At 39.7% G+C, this 23,898-nt stretch overlaps 1 protein-coding gene across 1 annotated transcript in view; it reads right to left on the bottom strand.

Moving 5' to 3' along the window:
• Nucleotides 1–10,007: 10,007 nt before the first annotated feature.
• PDGFC (platelet derived growth factor C) overlaps nucleotides 10,008–23,898 on the bottom strand; it is a 107,422-nt gene continuing 93,531 nt past the window's right edge. Inside the window, exons 4-6 of the mRNA XM_083755961.1 lie at nucleotides 19,519–19,720; nucleotides 13,021–13,238; nucleotides 10,008–11,862 (exon numbers count right to left, since the gene is read on the bottom strand). Of these exons, the coding sequence (XP_083612087.1) occupies nucleotides 11,746–11,862; nucleotides 13,021–13,238; nucleotides 19,519–19,720 (537 nt within the window). The 3' untranslated portion in view covers nucleotides 10,008–11,745. The remainder of the gene's footprint in view (nucleotides 11,863–13,020; nucleotides 13,239–19,518; nucleotides 19,721–23,898) is intronic.

The raw sequence follows: 23,898 nt of genomic DNA, 5'->3' as shown, positions 1-23,898 counted from the left end.
ATATTAGAGGGACGTGGGTGGTGCTGCGGTCTAAACCGCAGAGCCTAGCACTTGCTGATCAGAAGGTCCGTGGTTCGAATTCCCGCAACAGGGTGAGTTCCCGTTGTTCAGTCCCAGCTCCTGCCCACCTAGCAGTTTGAAAGCATGTCAAAGTGCAAGTAGATAAATAGGTACCGCTCCGGCAGGAAGGTAAACAGCATTTCCATGCGCTGCTCCGGTTCGCCAGAAGTGGCTTAGTCATGCTGGCCACATGACCCAGAAGCTTTCTGCGGACAAACAGCAGCTCCCTCGGCCTATAGAGCGAGATGAGTGCGCAACTCCAGAGTCGTCCGCGACTGGACCTAACGGCCAGGGGTACCTTTTCCTTTTCCTTTTATATTGTTGCAACCTACTCAGGGACCTTATGATGTGGGTAAGACATCTAATAAACAGCAAACAGGAGGAATTCTACCCAAGGTGGGTGCACCCTATGAAAAAAGACAATGCATCCTAGATCCATGTAAAGTTGCAGAAAATTCTGGGGCACAACCTCCATTTGTGGCAAAAGCTGAAAAAATGCACTGAAGTGACCAGCAAGAACCAACATGCACAAACATTTCTAGAAAAGTCATTCAACCAGCAGTCTATCATTCCCTCTAGCACATTTCTGGTAAGTAATTCACAAGGAGAAGATGCAGGGGAATATTTGTAATGCCAGTAGTTTCAGATTCTCTTTTGCTTCTATTGATTTGAGAGTCTATAAAAAGTTTCAGTTCATTATATGATTCCAGTGTGTAATCGGACTTGCACACATTGAGTACATGACATTTATCCAATTCTGTTTCTTCATGAGTATGATCATGATCATCATCACATCTTTATGCTTTGCTGAAACACCACACAAAAAGAATACTCTTATTGCTGATAGTACAATCATATCAAAAACTGCTGCTTTTTTGCCATTTTCTTAAGGTAATTGCCCAACCCTTGAATGAAAATTTGAACCATGAAGAATTCCTAATGGATTGATTTTGCTTCAGAAATACAGTCATAGAGATGGAGGGGAGCTCAAAGACCATCTAGTCCTATTTCCAAAAAAACTGACTGCTACTATATTGCCAACAAGCAGCCATCCAGCCTTCTTCTAAAAACCTGCAATGAAAGTGAATTTGCCACCTCTTGTTCCAAAGTTGAATAGCTCATACTATTAGGATGTTCTCCCTTAGGCTTAGATGAAACCACCTCATAATTTAAACCCATGTGGTTCAGGTCTTATTCTCTGGAACTACATGAAGTAAACCCAATCCTATATGTAATCCCTTCCATCACATATAGTGTTTAAATATGGCGATTTGAATTAATTTAAGGTGACTAATATTTTGTTCAAGAAGAACCCCGCAAAACTCCTTCAACATTTCCTCCTAAGACCTGGCTAGCAGACCCCTCATCATTGCTGACACTGCCCTCTGCCCATGTTACAGTTTGTTCAGATCTGGGGGGAGATATTCCAGATGAGATCTGACCAGGTAAATAAGGCCAGAATTGTTAACATTTTATCTATCTATCTATCTATCTATCTATCTATCTATCTATCTATCTTTATTTTGGTCAAAGATCGGACAGCAAAGTTAACAACATATGCCCTATCCACATGAAGAAGCAGATGCAAGTGCAGTCGTACCTTGGTTTTAGTTCTGGACGTTTTGGCTCCCAAATGCTGCAAACCCAGAAGTAACTGTTCTGGTTTGAGAACTATTTTTGGAAGCCACATGTCCGACGGGGCTTCTGCAGCTTCCGATTGGCTGCAGGAGCTTCCTGTAGCTAATCAGAAGTCGTGCTTTGATTTCCGAACATTTTGGAAGTCAAATGGACTTCCGGAATGGATTCTGTTCATCTTCCAAGGTACGACTGTACTCTAAAATCTGGAGAGAAATACAAACACGCTCTCCCTCTGCTTATGTAACTTGATACAGTATACACTGCTAGAGATAAGTGCATTTCTAAACAAGTCCAAATATCTTTAGCGGATATTTTAACACGCCTTTCAGAACTTTTGTTGAAGCATGAATGCTATTCGAATGGAATGAGGACCAAACACATTAGAAGAGATGGCTGGCCACAGCCGTTGACCATCCATCATGGCTTTACAGTAATTTCTCCCCCTCCCTTTTGTTTCACAAGCTATTCTACTTTTCACAATATATATTTTGTTATAAAGAGAAGCAACATAGGTGGGGTTTGACAGATCAAAGCCATGCCCAAACCTTGAGTTAATGCTTGTTGGATTTATGGATTTGCTTTGGTAATCTTTACTTTCTAGGCCAAAAAAAGCGACCAGGTGTTGTAAGAACTATATCGTTTATAGCAATTAGATTACAGGTGGTTTTTCATTGTTCATTCTTCACTAATAATCACCAAGAGATATAATACATTGAAAGACAGAATGACTTTCTTTGACTGTGATCTTAAGCACACGTACTTAAAAGTCAATTCCATGGAAACAAATGGGATTTACTGCCAATTAAGAATTAAGGTAGCAGCTGTAATCTTCAAACCATTTACCCAAGGTAGCCCCATTAAATTAACCCAGAGTAAATGGTTTCAGGACAACAGCTCTGAGCAAGTCCCAAATTAATGGGCTCTTAGCTGAGACTACAGGTAGGAAATATTTTTGAGACAACCAGTGTTTGTAGTGTTTGTAACAAAATATAATATTACTTTAGTTCATGTTATATGTTAGATATAGCCATGTACTCTGGCATAATTTAATGGGGCCACCTTGAAGTTTACAGCTCTTATCTTGAAGCATCCCTGTTTTTCCAATATTCTTGTAGAGTGTACATATTGTACCTAATAATACAGCACGCTCTACAGCTTTCTCACACTCATGACATTTGCAGGTGATGAACCTGAAGAGACTATTTAGTCTTTCTTCAGGGAATGGAACTGAAATTGCTTCAGGCACTAAGAATGCAATGGCGGCAGCAAGGCAAATGGTGGTGGCCTTCCAGATGTTGTTGAACTTCCATCATCCCCAATCATTGGCCATGCAGCCTGGAGCTGGTGGGAGTTGACAACATCTAGAGTGCCACAGATTTCCCATCCTGACAGCTGAAAGTTGCCCATCGTACCCTTTTTGCACACTGTGGACCTTTACGCTCATCACCTGCAGTGATCAACTTTCATCTTAACAGTATACCCAAGCGTGGTGTTTCAGTGTCCTTCTTTCCCTTCAAGGTAAATTCCTGATACAAATGACACCTTAGTCTTCATGGGATCTTTTCTAGCCTGCTTTGTGTTAATCCTAATTAGCTCTTCTGCCCTTCCAGCCTTCTCTTCCCCTGGTATTCCACACCTCCCTTCTGTCTGTTATTTTTAATTTTTATTATGTTTCACTTAAGGGAATGTACAGCCTTGTAGCCTCCCCAAAGCCTCTACTTAGGAAAGCATTTTATGGCATAAGGCTCCAGCGATGTGCAGCATTCCACAGGTCCCCGTGTAACTATCACAAACAACTAAGCCAATCTATCAGCATATTCCCTTGAAGAATCATTTCCCCCTCTTTTCTTTAGGAGAAGTAATATCTGCAGTTTGGTTTACTCTTTCATACTCTGTTTTTGTCTCTCTAATTCCCCGAGTAAGGTAGCCATATGTGATTAAGGGGTGGGTGAAATGAGCTCCTGGGTTCCCTTAGTGTTCAAAGAATCAATTTAATAAGCTGCTTTCTAAGTAGAAAATGCACCAAATATTAAACTGATAATAATAATTCAATTAAGAAAAGTGTTTCATGTTACAAGTTTACAAAACGCCCATGCAGCAGTAGATACAATTACATATAAAGCCACAATTGCAGACTTTGATCATTATAGATCAGAGTCTTAGTTCCATGTGCAGATACACCATAAAACACAAGCATGAATTTGTAAACCCAAGTCCAGGCTCGGAGAAGAAGAAAACCAGCAGGACCTGAAGCTCAAGTATTCTAACATACTGTAAAATATGAATGTAGACAAATAATATTCAACCAGAACGCTAGGCATGCTCATTTTAGGTTAAAAAGAAAATGCTCCCTAATTCTATTACAATGTCAACAGTAGTAATATTAAGAAAACAGGAAGGCTTTTTACTCCACACAACTCTGGCCTAGTTTATCATGGGTGCTTTGGGACTGGACCCTTGACGTGAACTTTTACATCACACAAAAGTCAAGCAGCCTAAGCTAATCCGTGTAGGCTTCAGTTAAGCTCTGTTACAAAACCGATATCCATTGGCCCAGAAAACTCATACGCTATCTTATCTCCAGTGCTGATTAATATCTACATGAAGCCACTGGGAGCAGTCATTAAGAGTTTGGAGGCAAGCTGCCATCAGGATTCTGATGACACTCAGTTCTCTTTCTCCATAACTTCTGAATCAGGAGAGGCTGTGCAGTCCCTGGGCCATAGCTTGGATGCAGTGGTGAGATGGATGAGGAAAAACAAGCTGAGCTTGAATCCTGGAAAGACAGTGACACTGTGGGTGAGTAATTCCCCTGTCCAAGAAATTGGTCAACTGCCTACCCTGAAAGGGGCTGCACTCCCCCTAAGGGACAAGGTTTGCAGCGTGCTGGTGTTTCTGTATCCAGCTCTGACACTGGAGCCTTAGATAACCTCAGTGGCTAGACGTGCTTTTGACCAACAGCAATTGGTTTGACAGGTATGGCAATTACTGAACCAGGAAAGCTTGGCCGCAGTAGTTCATGCATTGGTTTCCTCAAGACTGGATTAGTACAATGTGCTCTATGTGGAGCTTCCCTTGCATTGGATCTGGAAGTTGCAGTTAGTACTGAAGGCTGCAGCATGATTGCTGACAGGATTGAGGCTGTGCTCAAGAGATATGCACTGGCTGCCGATCGCCGATCTTCTACCAAGCCAAGTCCAAGGCATTACTATTAGTATATAAAGCCCTTAACAACGGGGCCAGTTTACCTACAAGATTTCCCACATATATGCCCACTTGACTGCTTTGATTGGCAAAGTGGATACAGGTGCCACAAAATAACCATTCTGCATTTGTAAGAATTCAATCTTTTAGCATGGCAGCGCCTTCACTTTGGAACTCCCCAACTATTGAAATAATAGACACCTTTGCTACACTCTTTGCAATGCAAGTGTTTAGATATACCTAGACAGATGTCATTGGGTTGTTGTTTTTATTTTGGTTATATATATTGTGGTTTTTATGTTGATCTTTTCTGTGAACCTCCCTGAGACTTCCTGGTATAGGGTGGTATATAAATTCAATGATGATGATTATTATTTAAAAAAAATAATGGAAATGTTTAATGTTCTTAGTCTATTGTTATTTTAACTTTTTCAAAATCTCATTGTTGTTAATATTTCTTATTTCTTATTTGATTGTTTTATTGTTTTTGTAAAATGCTTGAGGATTTTTACAATCAAGCGGTGTATTTCATGAAATAAATGAATAAAACATACATTGATAAATACTGTTTTTATGACGCATTAATGGCCAGTCCCTTTACCTTTGCTTAAAGGTACATTAAATCAATGCGATTATGTCATTGATCTTCATGAACCATAGATTTTGCTCATGACAAACTGGACTATCCTACTGTACATCAAATCATTCTTCCAATGATCATTTCTGTGAGTAGCATGTTGATAATTATGAAAATTCAGCTAACTGGTTACTATTTCCCAAACCATCATAAGCTCCAACTCCTGACCTCTGAATGAAAACCAAAAGACTAAGTGTGCAATCCTTACCCTTTGAAGTAAATAAATATCCAATTGATTAACACTGTTTTGAATTGCACCCTATATTTTCTTTGTTTTCTGTGTTCTCATTTTCCATTTCGGAGCAGAATTGCATGGAAGTCATTGGCAACAGTTCAAATACTATCTTTCCTTCCAGAAACCTGAGCCAGGTTGAAAAATAAAGGTGTGATTTCACAATGGATTATTTTTCTAGGCACAGGTCTTTTACTATCATGTGGCCGCCCTGTAATCTCACATTCTTATCTTTAAGTTTTAACTCTAGAGTAATGATTAACAAAGCAGATACACAGAACAGAAGGATATTGCAAGCAAAACTGAAGAAAACCCTTCTGCAGCTATCAGATCACAAACATTACCAGGTAACTGAATACTCAAATTCTGTCGTCGCCCCCCTCCCCAGTTAAGGAACAAAAAAGAAAGAAAATAATTTCCAGTACTAATTCATAACCCCTTTAAAGTTTATTTATTTCATGGCATACAGCTGCAAATTCATTTTAGGCAAGTAAATAATATTCAAGAGTGTGCAGATCATTTGCAACATTGTTGACCGATTCAAAAGGTTGTTCTTACCTGATAACTGTTCTAAGAGCTTTCTCTTGCAATTCTGCATTCACTGGCTGTTAAGTTTATGTATTGCTAATGTAGATAATTGATTTACATTTGAGCAATTCCCCCCACCCCCCAAAAAAATATTTCAAATAAAGCTAAGTACTATGATGCTAAATATGTTGTGTCATGAACTGACAGCACAACAGGGAGGAGGAAGAGGTTCCCGGTGAGGGGTGTAGCTAGGACTGGGAAACACCAGAGCAAGCAGGGGATGGCAAAGGAAAGACTCACGGGGTGATGGACTCATCAGCAGAACAAGTGGCATCCCTGTCCCCACAGCGGACTCTGAGGTGTAGGGAGCAGCGAGAGTGGCACTCTAGGAGGCTGAGGCAGGCAAAGGTCCACAGTCCAGCTCTCTAGCTAGTCAGGTGGACTTTGCTAGCTCTAGGAGGAGAGGTGTGATTCCTCAGCTGGAGGAGGCTTGGAACAGGTGAGGGTCACATATTTCATCAAGCCCAGATGCTGGAATCCCCAAGGCAAGGTACAAAAGGGAAGCAGAGCTGAGGTGTTGTGTTAATGGACTTTGCCTTGGATGCTCCTGGACCTCTAAGGGATTAGGTTTGGCTCTGTACTGTATCTGCTGAACTTCTGACTTGGCTACTTGGGTTGACCATGGACTGTGTTTCCTGATCTCTGGACTTTGCTTGTGTGGCTTGACCCCAAGACTTGGACTTTTGTCTTGACATATTGACTTGCTGCTAGGTAGGCCAGGGATTCAGGACATGCTGCTTTACACCATACCATGTTTTCCACACATGCCGATACTCAATCCTGAATACGTAATTGGCAAGTTTTTGAAATCTGCTTCCTAAAAAAGCGGAATAATCAGCATTTAATTACTGGACTGCTTTAACTACTCTCCTGAGAAATGCAGTATGGAATATTTTGATACAGTTAAGTTTTACTGCCTTTCATAAACAACAGATACAGTGCAAGAATAATTGTTTCTTTCTCATTTTTGTAGTTTTCTCAAACCATGGGAAAAGCTGTATGCTGTGGCCTTCATGATTATGGAACGAAAGGGAGGGCACAAGTACAAGGACAATAAGAGATGAGACCTCAAAGATAAGCTAAAAATGTAGATGTTCTCAAGGGAAAAATGTTTAATCCATTCAAAGGGTGTATAAAGTTGTCTTCTATGCTATCTCGGAGATCACAAAGTAGCATTTTAAGAAGAAATAATCTCATTTTAGAACTCCACTCTTCTTTTCACAATGACATTCCCAAAGAAGTCTATCAACTTTACTAAATAGATAGGGCACTTGAATAAATTGTTAATTACCAAATGTGAAATTGTGATGATGCTGCAGAAATGTTTCACTGTATTGCAGGCAGTTATATCAGTGCAGGTCTTCAAAACTGCAGACAAATCTTTTGCAGATCCAGTAGAATTGGTACATTTGCATGCATCACTTCTTAGCAGCATTTAATACCTAAACATCATTTTTAAAAGAATCTTTAATACTTAACTGTCATTCACTTTTTAAAATATATATTCAAAATGAATGGGTACAAGTCTAGCTCCAGTGAAGTCAGTAAAACTGAACTGCTCCCTTCATTTTAATGCCTTTAAGCAAGGTGTGGATTCAAATTCTCTAACAACTGAATCCTATACAAGTCTACTCAGAAGTAAAACTCATTAAATTACATGGAATTTACCCTTAGGTAAACGTGTGCTCAGGATTTTAACCAAGTATTTAACCAATATAAATATCACTGTAGCTTAATGTTTTGGGAATGAAAGCAGTAAACCTTCCTGAACACATTGGTACTTGCTTTCACGTAAACATGCAATTGATTGTACTGTAATCGTGCCTTCATATAATCTGTCTATGATGGTTTGCACAATCATATTTTGATAATTGGCATAGGTTTTGAAGATAGGAATGCTGAAAGCCCACTGTGATGGCCATGCATTCATCTTGGTGCAGAAAACAGAGCAACAAAAATCTCCTACACATATTTCAAAACATTTCAGTATCATATTTCTCCATATCAGCTGGTTTGTTACTCATCAATTCTGGGAATAGTTTCCCATGATATTTTAAAGTTAAATCATATATATTACTTGCATATTGACACTGGGATGATTTAAATTATCAAACAATTCATCACAGGCCACAGGAACAATGAAAGCACGTCAATCCTAAACAACACATCATTAATGGGAACAGCATCTGGACCACATCTTTCTATTTTCTTTAAAATAACCCTCCAAACTCCACTGGCATTACTAACATGTGCTCCAGATTTCTGATTTGGGTGAATTCTACGTTTTGACAAAGGCACCTTACAGCTCATGGAGATGTAAATATATTGAACCAAGAGCCCACTGTTGATCTGCATTCATCCTTTTTTTGGACAAATGTTCAACCCTCCTAAAATAATGAGTACAGAACAAAAAAGAGTGAAAATACTGAGGTCTGCAGAACATATCAAGAAAAGAATGACTACCAGATTCTAGCTAATTCTAATACAAAACATCACTCAGAGAGGAAGGCTAGATATGTGATTACCACAAAGACCAAATAACCTGCACTCCACACAGTTAGCATCTGAACACAGGAACTCTTTTCACTTCTTAGGCTGCATTTCAATATGGGCAACTTTCTAGGGGTAATAAGCCAGGGGTGTGGGTGAATACTTCGTATAAGTATAGGGAATGGCTAAATTTTACTGCATGAAACCCTTTTATTCCATCAGCTTTGGGGGGAAACTTTTTTTTTTTTTTTTGGAAGCTGAAGCCCATGGAGCAAAGGGCCAAAGTCCATGCCTGTTTCCAAGCCAGATATATTTTGTCACCAGCAAAAAGGTAAGCAGGAAAATAGAACTCATTACACAATAATATCATGCATGGAGACTGGGGGGAGGTGGTTTTGTATGCACCCTAAAAAGTCAAACATTTAAGGGCCCAAGACTGTAAAATACTAAAGATTTCTACTTGATATTTTGTCTTCTTGAAAAGTTTTAATTTCACAGAGGCTAAAATTAAGATGCAACAATAAACTATAAAAGCAGCAGGAGCAACAACAACAACAACCTTCTGTATGTTTCCATTTAGGAATTTGTACCATTGGTAAATATCTAAATGAGTACTTTGTATAAGTACAGGGAATGGGTGAAATCTGTGGCATAAACCCCTTTGCATTCAATCCACTTTGGAAACAACATTATTTTAAGCTGAAGGCTCACCTAGCACATGGAGCAAAAGCAAATGTTTGTTCAATTATGAAGATTCTAAGAGTACCATGCTATGTCTTAATTTTGAATCTGATACCCATTTATTAGTACAGCAATGTGATGCCCTTCATATCTTGTTGGACTACAGCTCCCATCAGACTCTGCTAGCATGGCCAATGGTCAGGAAAGATGGAGGTAGCACACTGGGGCTGCCCCTGTATTAGGCCACAATTCCATGAGAACCATACAATGCTGTTCTGTTCCTACAATGTTACTCCAATATCCATTTTTATTCTTTAACAAGCATCTGGAAGTTCTGAAGATTGGACTGTTAGATAGTTATTAAATGCCATATAGGGATATGGGAAGTATTTCTTCTGTCTCCCAATGAGCACCATTACTTTGTAGAATCATTAAATACATAAAACAATACGCAAAAACACAGAACACTGGACAGTATTAAAGCATTTTACAAGCAAAATATTTTACTGCTTTTTCCTAGTTGGGCAAAGAGTGGGATAAATGTGCTGGTTTACATAAAGACTGTACATCAGCAAAACCACATTTTATCAAAACTGTACTTTACATCATTAAGATATTGGAAGCCCACTGCCCTTTACAAGGAAATAACTGGCATTCTTAACATAAAAAACCCTTACACCTGCAGCAATAAATATGTGCGACTTGTTCATGACCCCATTTTATTATGTATGCAAGAACACACTGAAATGACAGCAGTGGTGGTGCTCTTGTCAAGATCTTTCACCTTCTAATTTAACAGTGAAGTGTTTACTAAGAAGTAAGTGGTGGTCCCACTGAACTGGACATCGCTCTGAATATATCTGTTTAGGGCCTCTCAGTTTTGGATTTATGTCTGTTTTGAAGAAACCCACATTGTGATCCATCACTAGTACGTGTAAAAAGGATATTTATGCATAAATTATTGCATCAGAATGCGTGTTCGAATACACAAAAATATCCAATCCATTGAAAATAATGCAGTATGGACAGGGAACATCTGCCTTATGATGCTTATCCGAATTATTCCACTTGCCCCTGATGCAAAATGTGATATGTATGTATGTGCAACCTTGTTTCTGTGCACGTACCTTCTTATTTGGATTGAGGCACTAGGTTATGATGAAGATAGTTTTAACAGCTAATATATTTACTTTTTTTATCCCAGCTAGTAACACACACCTGTAAATTCAGACTAACCTGTCTTGTTTATCTTTTTACGTGCAAATGCACCTTTTAGCTCCTTGCTTTGCAGAAACAGAATTCTATCTTCCTTCCCCCTTTCTATAACTCTGATTCCAAAGCCTTACAAAATGAAAAAGCAGTTTATCTAGGCTGCAATAATAATAAAAAAAGAATATTAAATACCTTTGGCAAAAAATAGATATATTTAACAAGATTAGAAAAGCAAATAGTTATGCTGTCAAAAAGAGTATAAAAATGTACACAATAAAAAATATAAACAAACGCAATACTTGCAGGTCATAGTGAGAAGGATAAAGGCACTTCTTGGTTTCTGACCCTTTCCTCTTTTCTCACATATACTGACCATTCAGGTTTTCTAAACAACAGACACTTTACTGGAAGAGAATGTGTCCAGTCTTTTCGACTTGCATCAGTGAAAAATTGAGTTTAACTCAGAGTAAGACAGTCTGTAGGACAATTAACACTTTGATTTGAAATGTACAGGAGTTGCTGAGCCGAGTTAAGAGAGATTCCAGATGTTCTGAACTGTAAGCCAGAAGTAAGAGACTTGCAGAAGCAAGGCCACCAGGAGAGTCCAGGCCTTGCCTAAGCACTGTCTTTTCCTATACTTCTAAAACTTAAACGTTTTAAATTCAATACAAGTAAGAGAGATGATATTATATCTATATATCTATATCTCTATATAGATATAAATATAGCTATAGACATAGATATAGAATTGGGGTGGGAGAGAAATCCCTCAATGAAGCCTTCTGTTCATCCTTAGTAGTGGGCCTTCAGGTAACTGCTGTTATATGGCATACATCTCAGTTTGATTTCTTCTTTCTTTTTCTCCCCCAGAACTGTCAGTCCTGAACACTGAAGATTCTCAAAAGCAGACAACTGAGATTACAGAAGGAGATTAATGCACAAGCCCCAGAAGAGAATCAGCCACTGAGTGAACGTGCTGTAAAAGAAGCACACCAAGTTCCTTTTATCCTTCTGTATTCCCTTTACATACACAGTCACACTCCTCGTGATGGTCCAAAGGTACATCTGTCAAAGATTTATGCAATCCTTTTACGCCGCTCCTGGGCTTCAGCTGCAGGACCTGCAAAAGGAGGGTTTAATATAATCTTTTAAAAATCCATCAAGTTCCTTCATTGTCAGAAAGAATCTATTCCTTATTAGTAAACTGGAAGCCATCAGTGCATAACTGACAAACTCATGCTGCCTGCACAAACTCATGCTGTAACCATTACATGGTGTGTCACCTATGGGTGTTTCACAGGCTGCTTCTAAAGGTGAGAATGTCTCTTGTTCACAGAAACGGGTCTGCTGAATGCTTCTGATATATGTCACATTCCCCAAACAGTGAGGCTTCTTCACTGCTTCTTGCAGTTCTCTATCAAAGCCAAAAATTACAATACAGTGGCACCTCCAGTTACGAACTTAATTCATTCCGGAGGTCTGTTCTTAAGCCGAAACCATTCTTAATATGAGGCACACTTTCGCTAATGGGGCCTCCTGCTGCTGCCACGCCACCAGCGCGTGACTTCCGCTTGGATCCTGGGGCAAAGTTCGCAACTAGGGGCAACTACTTCTGGGTTAGCGGAGCTTGTTACCCGAAACATTTGTAAGGAGGAAGGTACATAACCCGAGGTTCCACTGGAGCTGTGTAAGGTACAGTTCTTATCCACACAAGTCTGCAAAAGCTTCATCAATGCCATCTTAATATGAAAACAACCTACAAGCTTAAGCTTAACCTGAAGTTAAGCACGATGCGACCATGACTGGACATCCACCAAGGTCCATGGCCCAGCAGGAGGTGTTAGGTGTTACCACTGCTGCTGTTTGCTGTTGCCACATGTTTACATATCCACCCTCTGCACACCTAGAAGGAATGTGCAAATGAACAGTGACAACAGCAAGGATGAACAGCAACAGTTGTCACCACCACTTACTTTCTGGCTATCTTCCTAGCAAGCAAACAGCATCAAATGAGATGAGGAGTATGAAAGCCCACTAAAGTAGAAGGGTACATGTTGACAATATCTTGCCTAAAGGTGATGAAAAAATGGAGATGACACTGGCTTAATACCACAGCTGTGCTGAGAGGTCTTTTTTTTATAACCTCTCTGAAGAGTTGTTTGTGGCTTGAAATCTCAGCTGCTGCAATGTAAACATTTGTCCTAATAAAATTATTCTGCTAGTGTGTGTGTGTGTGTGTGAAATTTTAAACATTTTAAAATAACAAATAGCACTATACCTCATGGTATTTTTTGGTAACCTTGGTAGGGACACACTGGCACTCACTGCAAGCATGCTGACAGCAGCCACAGTTTCCACCGCAACGTTTAACCAGCAGGCAAAGTGGCCAAAAGATGGTGTCTGTTCGCTTCAGCTCTTCCCGTAGTGACACTGAGTAGTTACGTGGAGTACAGCTGTACATTCGTACCTCCTCCTTCAGAAGATTCAGATCTACAACTGAAGCATTTAAAAAGGCAGACATTTTTGTCACTTATTCATCAAGTTTCAACAATAAAAATACCTGCTGCAAGTGAAGAACATCAAGCTGTTTTTAGGAGACAACAACCTGTCCTCAATGCCGCCAAACCTTTCATTCATAAAGTCTAAATTCTGGTAACACAAATGTTTTTCTAAGTTAAGCTCTATAGGTCTTAAGGTCTATAAAGTCACAATACACAGTATTGAGTATATGTTCACCTGCCTAAGTAGTTAAGCCTTTACTGGGATGAATGGAAACCTCCAAATTACTAAGGGCCAATTGACGCAGGTGGCGCTGTGGGTTAAAGCCTCAGCGCCTAGGACTTGCCGATCGAAAGGTTGGCGGTTCGAATCCCTGCGGCGGGGTGCGCTCCCGCTGCTCGGTCCCAGCGCCTGCCAACCTAGCAGTTCGAAAGCACCTCCGGGTGCAAGTAGATAAATAGGGACCGCTTACTAGCGGGAAGGTAAACGGCGTTTCCGTGTGCGGCTCTGGCTCGCCAGAGCAGCGATGTCACGCTGGCCACATGACCCGGAAGTGTCTCCGGACAGCGCTGGCCCCTGGCCTCTTAAGTGAGATGGGTGCACAACCCCAGAGTCTGTCAAGACTGGCCCGTACGGGCAGGGGTACCTTTACCTTTACCTTTAATTGCAACTTTTAGAATTAGGAAACAACTTTCCTTCCATTTAAAAATGGTTAGACACTCTCATTGAGTGTATCACGATTTTACTTGAATCATGCAGCTTTGAGGCCAGTGTTAGAAACAGAGATACAAAAGCTAGGAGCTAAATGGCACCTTCAACCTAGGTTATGGGCGCAACAATGGAATGTCTAGGCACTTTTTTTATAACAAGAATACAAAGCTGAAAATGAATGAACTGCAGCTAAAATATTATGTTCATTTTCTCCATGGTCTAGTCTTTCCCCTGCCTACCCCCCTAACATTCTTAAGAGGGTCTCTTCTCCAGTCTTCAGAGAGTAGGTGGCAGTGGGGAGGCAGAAAAAGGTCCTCCTTTCCTTCCCCTCTGCAGTTTTAATCTAGCTGACAGTTGTCTGTCTGACTCTAATTATTCAGCATGACTTTGATTAGATCGCTAATCATATTCTAAACATTAAACTAAGCTTTTTCGGCTATGCATTTTATCAAAATTGTAATAACCTTAACAGAGCTTAAACCAATATACAGACTGCATTATACTATTTGTATTTGGAAAACCAGATGTCATCACATTGTCAAAGCACATTATTATAATACAATATGCACCTTTCTATGATACTACACTTTACATGAATAGATTACCAGCAGTTTCACATTGTGAATGTATAATCAAGTCTTTGAAGTGAAAAAATTCCTGCATCCCTCCTTTCCTTTCCCATATCTGTCTTGCTCAAACTATGCTCTAACACAGTGTAGGGCATAAGGCTAGTTGAAAAAGTGTGTGTGTGTATTCCTTTACAATGTTTACTTAACCAAAAGAAAAGGTTATATGGATCTATTAAGTGAACTGAGCTACAAAACCTATTATAATTTGGAAATTTAAACACCCTTTGAACTGGGCTTCCATTCATTCATCAACTTTGACACAGTAGTCAAAAGAACGTTTCAGAAAAACCTCAGAAAGAACACAGGGTTGTTTGCAATGGCAAAGTAACTTCATGAATCAAAGCTATTACCTGAAAAACAAATCCAACCCAAACAGGGAAATGCTTAGACTGGGTGGCTTCAAATAAAAATGTTTGTCACTAACGCTAATTACTAAAAACAAATTCCTGCAAGTGGAATACATAAAAGCTTTGTCACACAGAAAAAGCTTTAGTAAGAATAAACTAGTAAGATTTGCAATAAGGTTTATTTTTTTGCAATGCCCTTAAAACGGGAAAAAATGAAAAATGAAAAGTTAATTGTAACTAACAGTTGGTATCCACAAGAGAGCTTCTATATGATGGTGCTTTTATTGCCATGCAGGATTCTAGCCTACTGCATATTGTATTTCATTACAAGTGTGGGAAGGAAACAGTTGCATGTTTGTTTGTATTAGAACTTTCTGATTATCCAGTTATTTTCCAATGAAGCCTGGGAATTTGCCTTTACAGGCTTTTGCTTTCATTCCAAGGCAGAAAACTTCCTCCTTGCATAATGGGTCAAGGACTGCCTCCCTCATTAAACATGGTAGCTAAATGAAAAACAAGTTACTAATCTACTTCTAAAAGTCATAGATTTTTAAGAGCTCCGCAACTCCCAGAATAATAGAAACAGGAAAAATAAAAACGTATGCATCATGATGACTTCTTAAGAATATGCTAGTTTTACCATGAAATATACCCCAAGGGGTGATATTCTCACTGGGCAGAGAAAAACTATAATTCAAGGTACAGGAACCACTAAATCCAAAACTCTGTCAGGCTTCTGCTACCAGGGCAGAAGATGGGAAGAGAAGGAAGCAGTTGTTCCTTTGCCTCATTTCCCTTGATGTTTTTTTTTTTAAAGAACACTTGGAACAACCTTCTTTTTGCCCCCTATGCTGTTGGAACATTGGCAGTGTAAGAGCCATAGTTGCAGACCCTCCTGGGGCAATTGGAGGAGGCTTCCAAAAGCAGGTATCCTGGATTGTGCTCTTAGTGCAGCTTGATCATGGCATTCTTCCAGATATAAAGAGGTAACAACTGATCTGTGGCTGGGCACAGGACGTTCCACCTTGATAGGATTTAAAGGATGTAAAGAGTCTGAATCCATGGGCATCTATCTTACAAGTTCCATGGAGTATTGCTGACTTTTGAATTAGACAAAGCATGCAATATCTGAAAGAAAACCATCCCTCCTGTCCCTATCCTAATTCCATTCAAACTGAAAGAGAAAGGGGTTTTCTATTAAGGCTAGAATTAAGGTATTTTGATATTAGTATTTGTGTGAACTTATATAAATCGTGTCCTCCCTAAAAGAGGGCATGTGTTGCAGTGAGACCTGGAGACCGGACTCCTGTGTTGTGGGTGGGTAAGATTGGATAGCCACAACACCTGATTGGTAGGTCCCTTGATGTTGGGTTCAATCTGGCCAATGGGGTGCAGTCCAAATGGATCGAGGGACCTATATATACCCATGCATGTGCCCAGAGCTTCCTCTTTCAGCTTGTGCATTTGGAACAGCTAAACAGTGTGTCCTCTGTACAACCGAGAGAGAGACTTACCCTCGATGGATCGTCTTGGTGATATTTTTTCATCATCTTTCTTTTCTTTAACTTTCTTTTCTTTAACTTTCTATTATCTATTTCATTCTTTATTGTTCCCCCCTTTTTAAGTTGGCCCCTTCCCCTTCCTTTCCCTTTCCCTCTTGCTAGCAGGGCTTGCCCCACAGGGCTTCAGCCCCTGAGAGCTCCCGGTTGCAGAGCCTGCCACTGCCCTCCTTTTCACAGTGGCTTCTGTCCCCTTTCTCCCGACAGTGCAGGCGAAGGTGTCTGTGGAAGGCATGCCTGCGGCGATGGTAGTGCAGCTGGGAGAGAACGATTTGCCGGAAGCTCCCGGCCTGACCCTGCAGACCCGCACATAGGAGGACTTGGAAGAGTTGAAGACAGGTCTTCCTGGACTCTAAATATTTTGGTTGCAGCTGTTGCAGCGACGTGTGTGGTGAGGTAGCCAATGCCCAGCTGCCACCGAGAGGGCCAGGAGGTGCGTGCAGAGCACAGTGGCCAACAAGGTTCTGGCCTTGGGTGATCCGTCACCTGGGCATTACCTTCCATGATGCATCCCTTTACAGGCTTGATGGGGTTCATCTGTCTGTGTTTGGGAATGATTTGTGGCTGACCTCAGTGTCAGTGGGGTTAAGGGATTGGTTACAGGTGTGAGTGGTTGGCGGCGAGCGTGGTGCTTGTGTGGCGGATAGACACTGGTTCAGGTGATAGGGCTGGGAGAATGGTCTCGCTATCCCTATGTGAAGGGTATTCTGTCAAAGGAATCCAAGGACTCAACTGGTTTGGTCAACCCCCAGGGGGGCATCTGGGTGGTGAACATAGTCTGTTCCCGGCTGTTTGCCTACCCAGGTGTTCACCCTTGGCTGACCTATGCTGGTGCCCTGGGTCAGCGCTGCCTGCAAGGGTGCAGGGAGTTAGTCGAAGCAGAGCCTATGCAACCACTCACCTTCTGTAATCAAGAAAGTTGTGGCCTAAATTCTGCCAAAAAACCAAAACTAAAATTTGAGTCAAGTGTGACTTTATTTAGTGGGGAGGTCTCTGGGTCTGAACACGCAACTAGGGAAACACAATGTTGTATGGACCTGAACTTGTTATGGTTTCTGCCAGAAGCATCATAATATAATCCGTTGCTTGGATAATAGCAACTAATGAAATCTACAGCATTTGTAACAAAGATGGGTGTACACACCCAGTATAATTCATCCAGGTTTATTTTCACTGCTGCCAACAATAGTTGCTATGAAATTATTTACTATATCAAACAATAATGTTTAAAGCTGAAGTTGTATTTTCTGTTAAATAACATTTTCCACTCTAGTGAGATTTTTTAAAAAGGCATCACGTGGTATTAAAAACCAAACACTACATTTCTGCAACAATTATGAATGTCTACAGCAAATACCATGTCATCTCAATGGGACACATTTTCTGCCTTAGGCTGTTGCATACTCTCGTAATGCAATCTGAGGGTGGTCCTTTTAAGAGGGATATGACTATACTCAGTATGTCTTTATTTAACAGCAATTCTAATTTAGTGTCCAATTAAAACTCTTTAAAAAGTTTTATGCTGATGGTGTTTTCTATGTTGGGGTGGAGTGTTCACAGTTTTCCTGGATTTGGTTTTGTGTAGATGCCATCCAATGATGGGATTTTGATTTATCTAAGGTTTTAAAATATATATATATTGGGGGGAAACTAGAAAGATGAAAATGAATATTCTAATCCTAATAAATAAATAAACAGAAAATGAATATTCTAATCTTAATAAATCCTATCGCGTGTCCACACATAGGATACTGTAGTTACATTTTACATGCTGCAAGCAAAAAAGAACAGAGGCAGACATCTATGCTGTGTTCTAGGGATCAAATCAAACAAATGAAATAGGTTTTTGAAAGATTCTGCCTAGATCCAGTCTTAGCATATCCTTGCAATTATCAAAACCCTATATTTAACTCTATTCAAGCAGTCATAGTTATGCTTGACTATCCTCCATGATCATGCATGAGAAGGGCAGGAATATTGTCTATTCCCTATCATTAAATATCAAATGCATGTAAATTATAGCAGTTAGTGCCTAACAGCTAAATCAGATTTAGTCTGAAACTAAATTCAAAGGGAAGTGAAAGGAAACTCTTTTTCAGTACCACTCTCATGTAAGAAAACAGGTTCTAACACGAAAATTCAACTCTACTGGTTAAACAATTTAATTGCCCACTATTGTTTTGATAAAATAGAAGAGCGGGACTAAATTAATCTGCCCATGAGGTTTAATACAGCTGTTATTTTACCTTTCTCCCTTTCTACCCCCAGAAAGGTTAATCGCTTCACTAGTCAACAGAGCTTTAATTGGCATTTAGGAGCATAAGAGTTGCCTAGCTGGATCACAGTACAGGGGGGGTTTTAGTCCATTCACAGCACAATCACAGTATATGTGGAAGTAAGTGCCACTGAATTCAATGAAGCTTATGCCACAATGTGGGTACAGGATTGCAGTCTACTAGATCTCAACCACAAAATGGTTTTCAACAAGCCATGCAAAGCAGTGACCATCACCTACTACAGATTACATAGGAAAGGGCAAGAATGCAAATACATTCACTGGCATTCTGAATGAGCCAGAACTATATTCATTAAAGGACCACTCCTGTTGTTTTCCAAAATACTCACTTTTTAATCTTATTTTCTACTTGCTACAGCAATCACACTAGAAGCTATAAGTGATCATCACAACTAGTCTCTGCTGTGCCTATACAAAACATATTTTAGCTCGTCCCCCGGTATTTGATATGAGGATAGCCCAGTTTCCCAATCACATTGAGCTGATTTGTTTAACCTCCACTCTAGTAAATTTTGGTGAATCAAGAACACTCAGTTAAAAGAGTAAAAGAAATGTAGTTCCAGAAAGACCACAAAGCAATTTAATACTTGCATGCAATTTAATACTTGCATCAGCTGCTGGGTAAGGACTGTGCAACTGTAATCAATACAAATAAAGAATACTTCATGCAAATTCCAATGAAAGATTAACATTAGCATGCCAAAACAAAGCACAAGAGATAAATCCGCTGGTTACCTCTAGATTTTCTTCCATGAATGTATGCTTTTCCAAGGAGCTGCCAGGTTGGTCTGTACAGGTCTTCCAAATCTAATTGCCATCTGTCTGGTTCAAGGTACTTGATAAGTTCCTCCACAGTACTAAATCCAGCAACAGCATTGTTTAGCAACTCTAATGGTAAAGCTGAAGGTGGTAATATTGTTGGGCTGGCAGATTCTGTCTGATGTTGTAAGGAGAAAAACAAGCATCTTAGGTGCATATAATGATAGAGGTTAATCTCTCTCTCTCTCTCTCTCTCTCTCACACACACACACACACACACACACACACACACACACACCATGATATCTGTTGAGACCAATATACCTTTAATCTCTGGAAAAGCCTTTCTAGAGAAGTTTGCCTAGAACCATATTTATGATCTTTTTTGTCCCCAGGTGAAGCCTTATAATTCACCAACAACTCCTGGGCTTTTCATTCTATGGCTTGTGTTTTGTTATATATCTGCCAGAAATAACATTTGTTATGCTTTTTTATTGTTCTATATTGTATTTTGGTCTTTAAATTTCTACAAGGCAATCAGACAACATATATTTTTTTTTGGGGGGGGGGGTTCACACAAATACTGTCAATAAATGCAAAGTCAAGTGAAAAATAGTGATAATCTAGGACTAGTCTGATCATATCCATGTTTTCTCGGGCATTTTACTTTTCTCAATAGGGCTTACTCCTAGATAAATGTGCATAAAATTGCAACATATTTATTTTGCTTATTACATACAGTTTCCTCTTATTTTCATCACACAGTTCACTCTTACCAAAGCTGGGTTATAAAACAAACTATTGTACAACTTTGGCAAATATACTCAATAGACTGATACAAAGTGATAAATGGTATGTCAGTAAACAATTAGAGTTAATGGCACTCTGAGGCTTTGAAGGAAAAACATAATTCCATTACATGCAATTAATCCCTGCAAAAATGCCAACACATACATTTCTCATGTATTTAGCATTAGTAAAAGCTGTTTTGATGAGTGAGCAGAATTGGTCTATACATTTTGTTGAGCAATTATATGAAAATACCAGCAGTAAGAGAGACAATATTCTCAGTAATAGAAACCTAGATTGCAATATGCCAACAATTGAAAGCAACCGTGGCTCATGGCTCCTACAGTTATGAATGATATGCATTCAAGATTCCCCATTCCAGTTTCAAAAGGGCTGTTCAAAATCTCTTACTGCCAACAGAAGTAACCATCGGTACAGGCATGGTTCTGGATCACAAGAACTGCTACTTCTACCATTAGAGCCTGACATCCATTTTTGCCTGGTCAATGGCAGTTTGATTTCTGTACTTCCAGCTCCAACTCAAGCCCAACTAAAGGACAAATCTCAATCCCTAGCTCCAGGTTGAAGAATACACATGCCATGTCTGAATTCTGGTAGGAAAAAATCCAGTGTTTCTGCTTTCAGGATTCTTAAATATAGAATATTGCTTTGTAAGGATTTTCACATAACTCTATGAAGATATTAAGGGACACGGGTGGTGCTGTGGGTTAAACTACAGAGCCTAGGACTTGCCGATCAGAAGGTTGGCGGTTCGAATCCCTGCAACGGGGTGAGCTCCCATTGCTCGGTCCCTGCTCCTGCCAACCTAGCAGTTCGAAAGCACGTCAAAGTGCAAGTAGATAAATAGGTACTGCTCCGGCAGGAAGGTAAACGGAATTTCTGTGTGCTGCTCTGGTTCTCTAGAAGCAGCTTAGTCATGCTGGCCACATGACCCAGAAGCTGTACACCGGCTCCCTCTGCCAGTAAAGTGAGTTGAGCGCCGCAACCCCAGAGTCGGTCACGACTGGACCTAACGGTCAGGGGTCCCTTTATGAAGATATTGAATATTTGTTTACACACAAACATGCATGCCTTATGTGGGCACCCCTAAATTTCAATGATCCAGCCTTGCCCAGGAAGGAGACTGATTTCTTTCTTTAAGTTTCACTTTACAGTTTGGGAAATATCTGATCACAATTCTCTGTTATTGTCATCACTGAGAAGACAGATAGTGGAGATCATAGTGAGAAGAAGCTCACTGGATGAGTCAATTCAGTATGTTGTGGGGGCAAAAGAGGCAAAGCCTGTGATAGAAAGGTCTACAGGAGAGCAACTGAAAATAAAGCAGTAGTCAAGAGGGCATCCTGATTTTGCCAATTAGGGCAGGATGCATATATACCCAGAAATCTATTTACATTCATTTAAAACATCTTTAAATACTAGATAGTTCCGAATATTTTATCTCTGGCATAGTACTGTATGGGAATAGGAGAGCAAACTATAACTCATGTATAAATACTTTAGATCTGCCGCTGCCTTATAGTGAAGCCAAAAATGACAATTAGTATTGGATCAAGTGGAATTTCCTGTTCTGCTATTTATACGGCATTTTCCTGCACACATTTGAAGCTATCAAAATATAGTTGGCTTCAATGCAGAGAAAACCTTTTCCTGCAAGACCTTTGTGCTTTCATTGAGGGCAATAAAAACTATGCTCTGAAAACCTAAACGGAGCAAAAATATTAAAATAAAGATTGTCTTGATTATTTGTACAGGAAAACCCTTCAGAGCAAATAAAGATTCTGCCATTAGCAGCTTTTAATGAAACAGTCCACCAATTCTGTAAGTCATATTGAAGACACCACCACTATGCTAGAAGACGTTATTAGGACAATAATCTTGTATCTTGGAAACTTAGTTTTTTATTTCAAAGAGATGCAAGCATGATAATATTCCTGTATTGCAGGAGCCTGGACTCAACGACATTCATAGTCCCATCCAACTCTACAATTCTATGATTAAATGACTCGTTTTGTAACACCTCTAAGACCCACTCCTCTGCCTTTATTGCATACTCAAGAAGCTGTCTAGCTGAACTTTTTGTATTGCTCGGGTTTTAACATTTAGTCCAGAAAATGGAGTTTTAGATCTCCCTGCGACTCATTTACAAGGCACTTTGAGGGTAAAGTTGCTTGCCTCCCTAACAGTCTTGATGCCATATTTACATTCACTGCAGTCTCCAGTGAGGACTAGCACAGCATCACATTGGAGTAGATTAATGTACTCCACTGTTGGGTTGACCTAGAAGCTGCAGCTAGTGCAAAATACAGTGGCACAATTGCTCACTGGGACAGACAATTACCCCTATGTTATACCACTGCCGAAAGAAGTGTACTGGCTGCCAACTAGCTGCTGAGTTAAGTTCAAGGTGTAGGTGCACAAAGCCCTACAAAGCTTGGGACTAGGATAGCTAAAAGATGGTCTTGCCCCATATACACCCAGCTGATCAGTACACTCTGCAGGAGTCAGCCTTCTACAGATGACATCTCAACAGTAGGTCAGCTCCTTATGATATATGAACTGAGCCTTTATTGTGGCAGCACCTGCTCTTTGGAACTCCTTGCTATATATCAAACAGGAGGTGACTCTATTGCTTTTTGGTACCTAATGAAGACCCTCCTTGTTCAACAAGTGTTAAGTGGAGAACTTTATCTCAGCCTGTATCTGTACTGGATTTCATTTCATTTATTTTTACATATGATTTTTAAAAAGGTTTTATGGTTGATATTTTTACTGTGAAATCATGCCAATATATTTCATCTGCAGCAAATAATAAATGAATGTAATATATTTATAATGGTAAAATTTAGCTTTTCAATCTGGAAAGAACCACTCAGTAGCATACCTAGATGTTGGCAAAGTGCGTACAAAAAGAGTTTCTCAGCATATAATCCTGCAAGCTGAGAATTTGATCTATGTGATCCTGGCTGCTATCCTCACCTGGAAGCAAGTCCCATTGAATTCAATAAAGCTCACTTCTCAATAGGCATGTATTTAATGTCTCTGTAAGGTGGTAATATGCAGTTCTTAAACTGACAAACAAACTGGTGTAAAAAAGATAAAAATAGGAAGCAGTGCTGCCTAAGGTCAAATTTCAGTGTCTTCATTGAAGAGAGATCGATGCGATCATGGCCGAAAATAGACTTGAAGAAATATATCAGTGTTGTAGGACTGAATTAACAAAGATGCTTCCTGCCATTTTTCATTTAAGCTTTTTATCACCCAGAAGTTCTTCAACAGTAAATTGCAAAAATTAATTACTTAAGAAATATATCTTGATTCTTTAATGAAAGAGCCCAATTTTCTATTTGCAGCTAATAATATCTGAATTATTACTGCTTTCAAAACAGTTTTGCTTATCTTCTGGTAAGTACATGGCCATATATTAGCTATTTTCTTGCCAATATAAATTCAAATATTTCTCATTTACAGTGAGTCGTTCTTTCCCGCTCCAGACGTACACATACTCTCCTTAGAGAATGTAAGTTTACCTTGTGTGTCCTAGCA

Source organism: Podarcis gaigeae (genome assembly GCF_964106915.1).
Source record: "Podarcis gaigeae genome assembly, chromosome: 9".
Lineage (NCBI taxonomy): Eukaryota > Metazoa > Chordata > Lepidosauria > Squamata > Lacertidae > Podarcis > Podarcis gaigeae.
The sequence above is the reverse complement of the archived record's forward strand: the minus strand, read 5'-3'. Positions and strand labels throughout refer to the sequence as shown.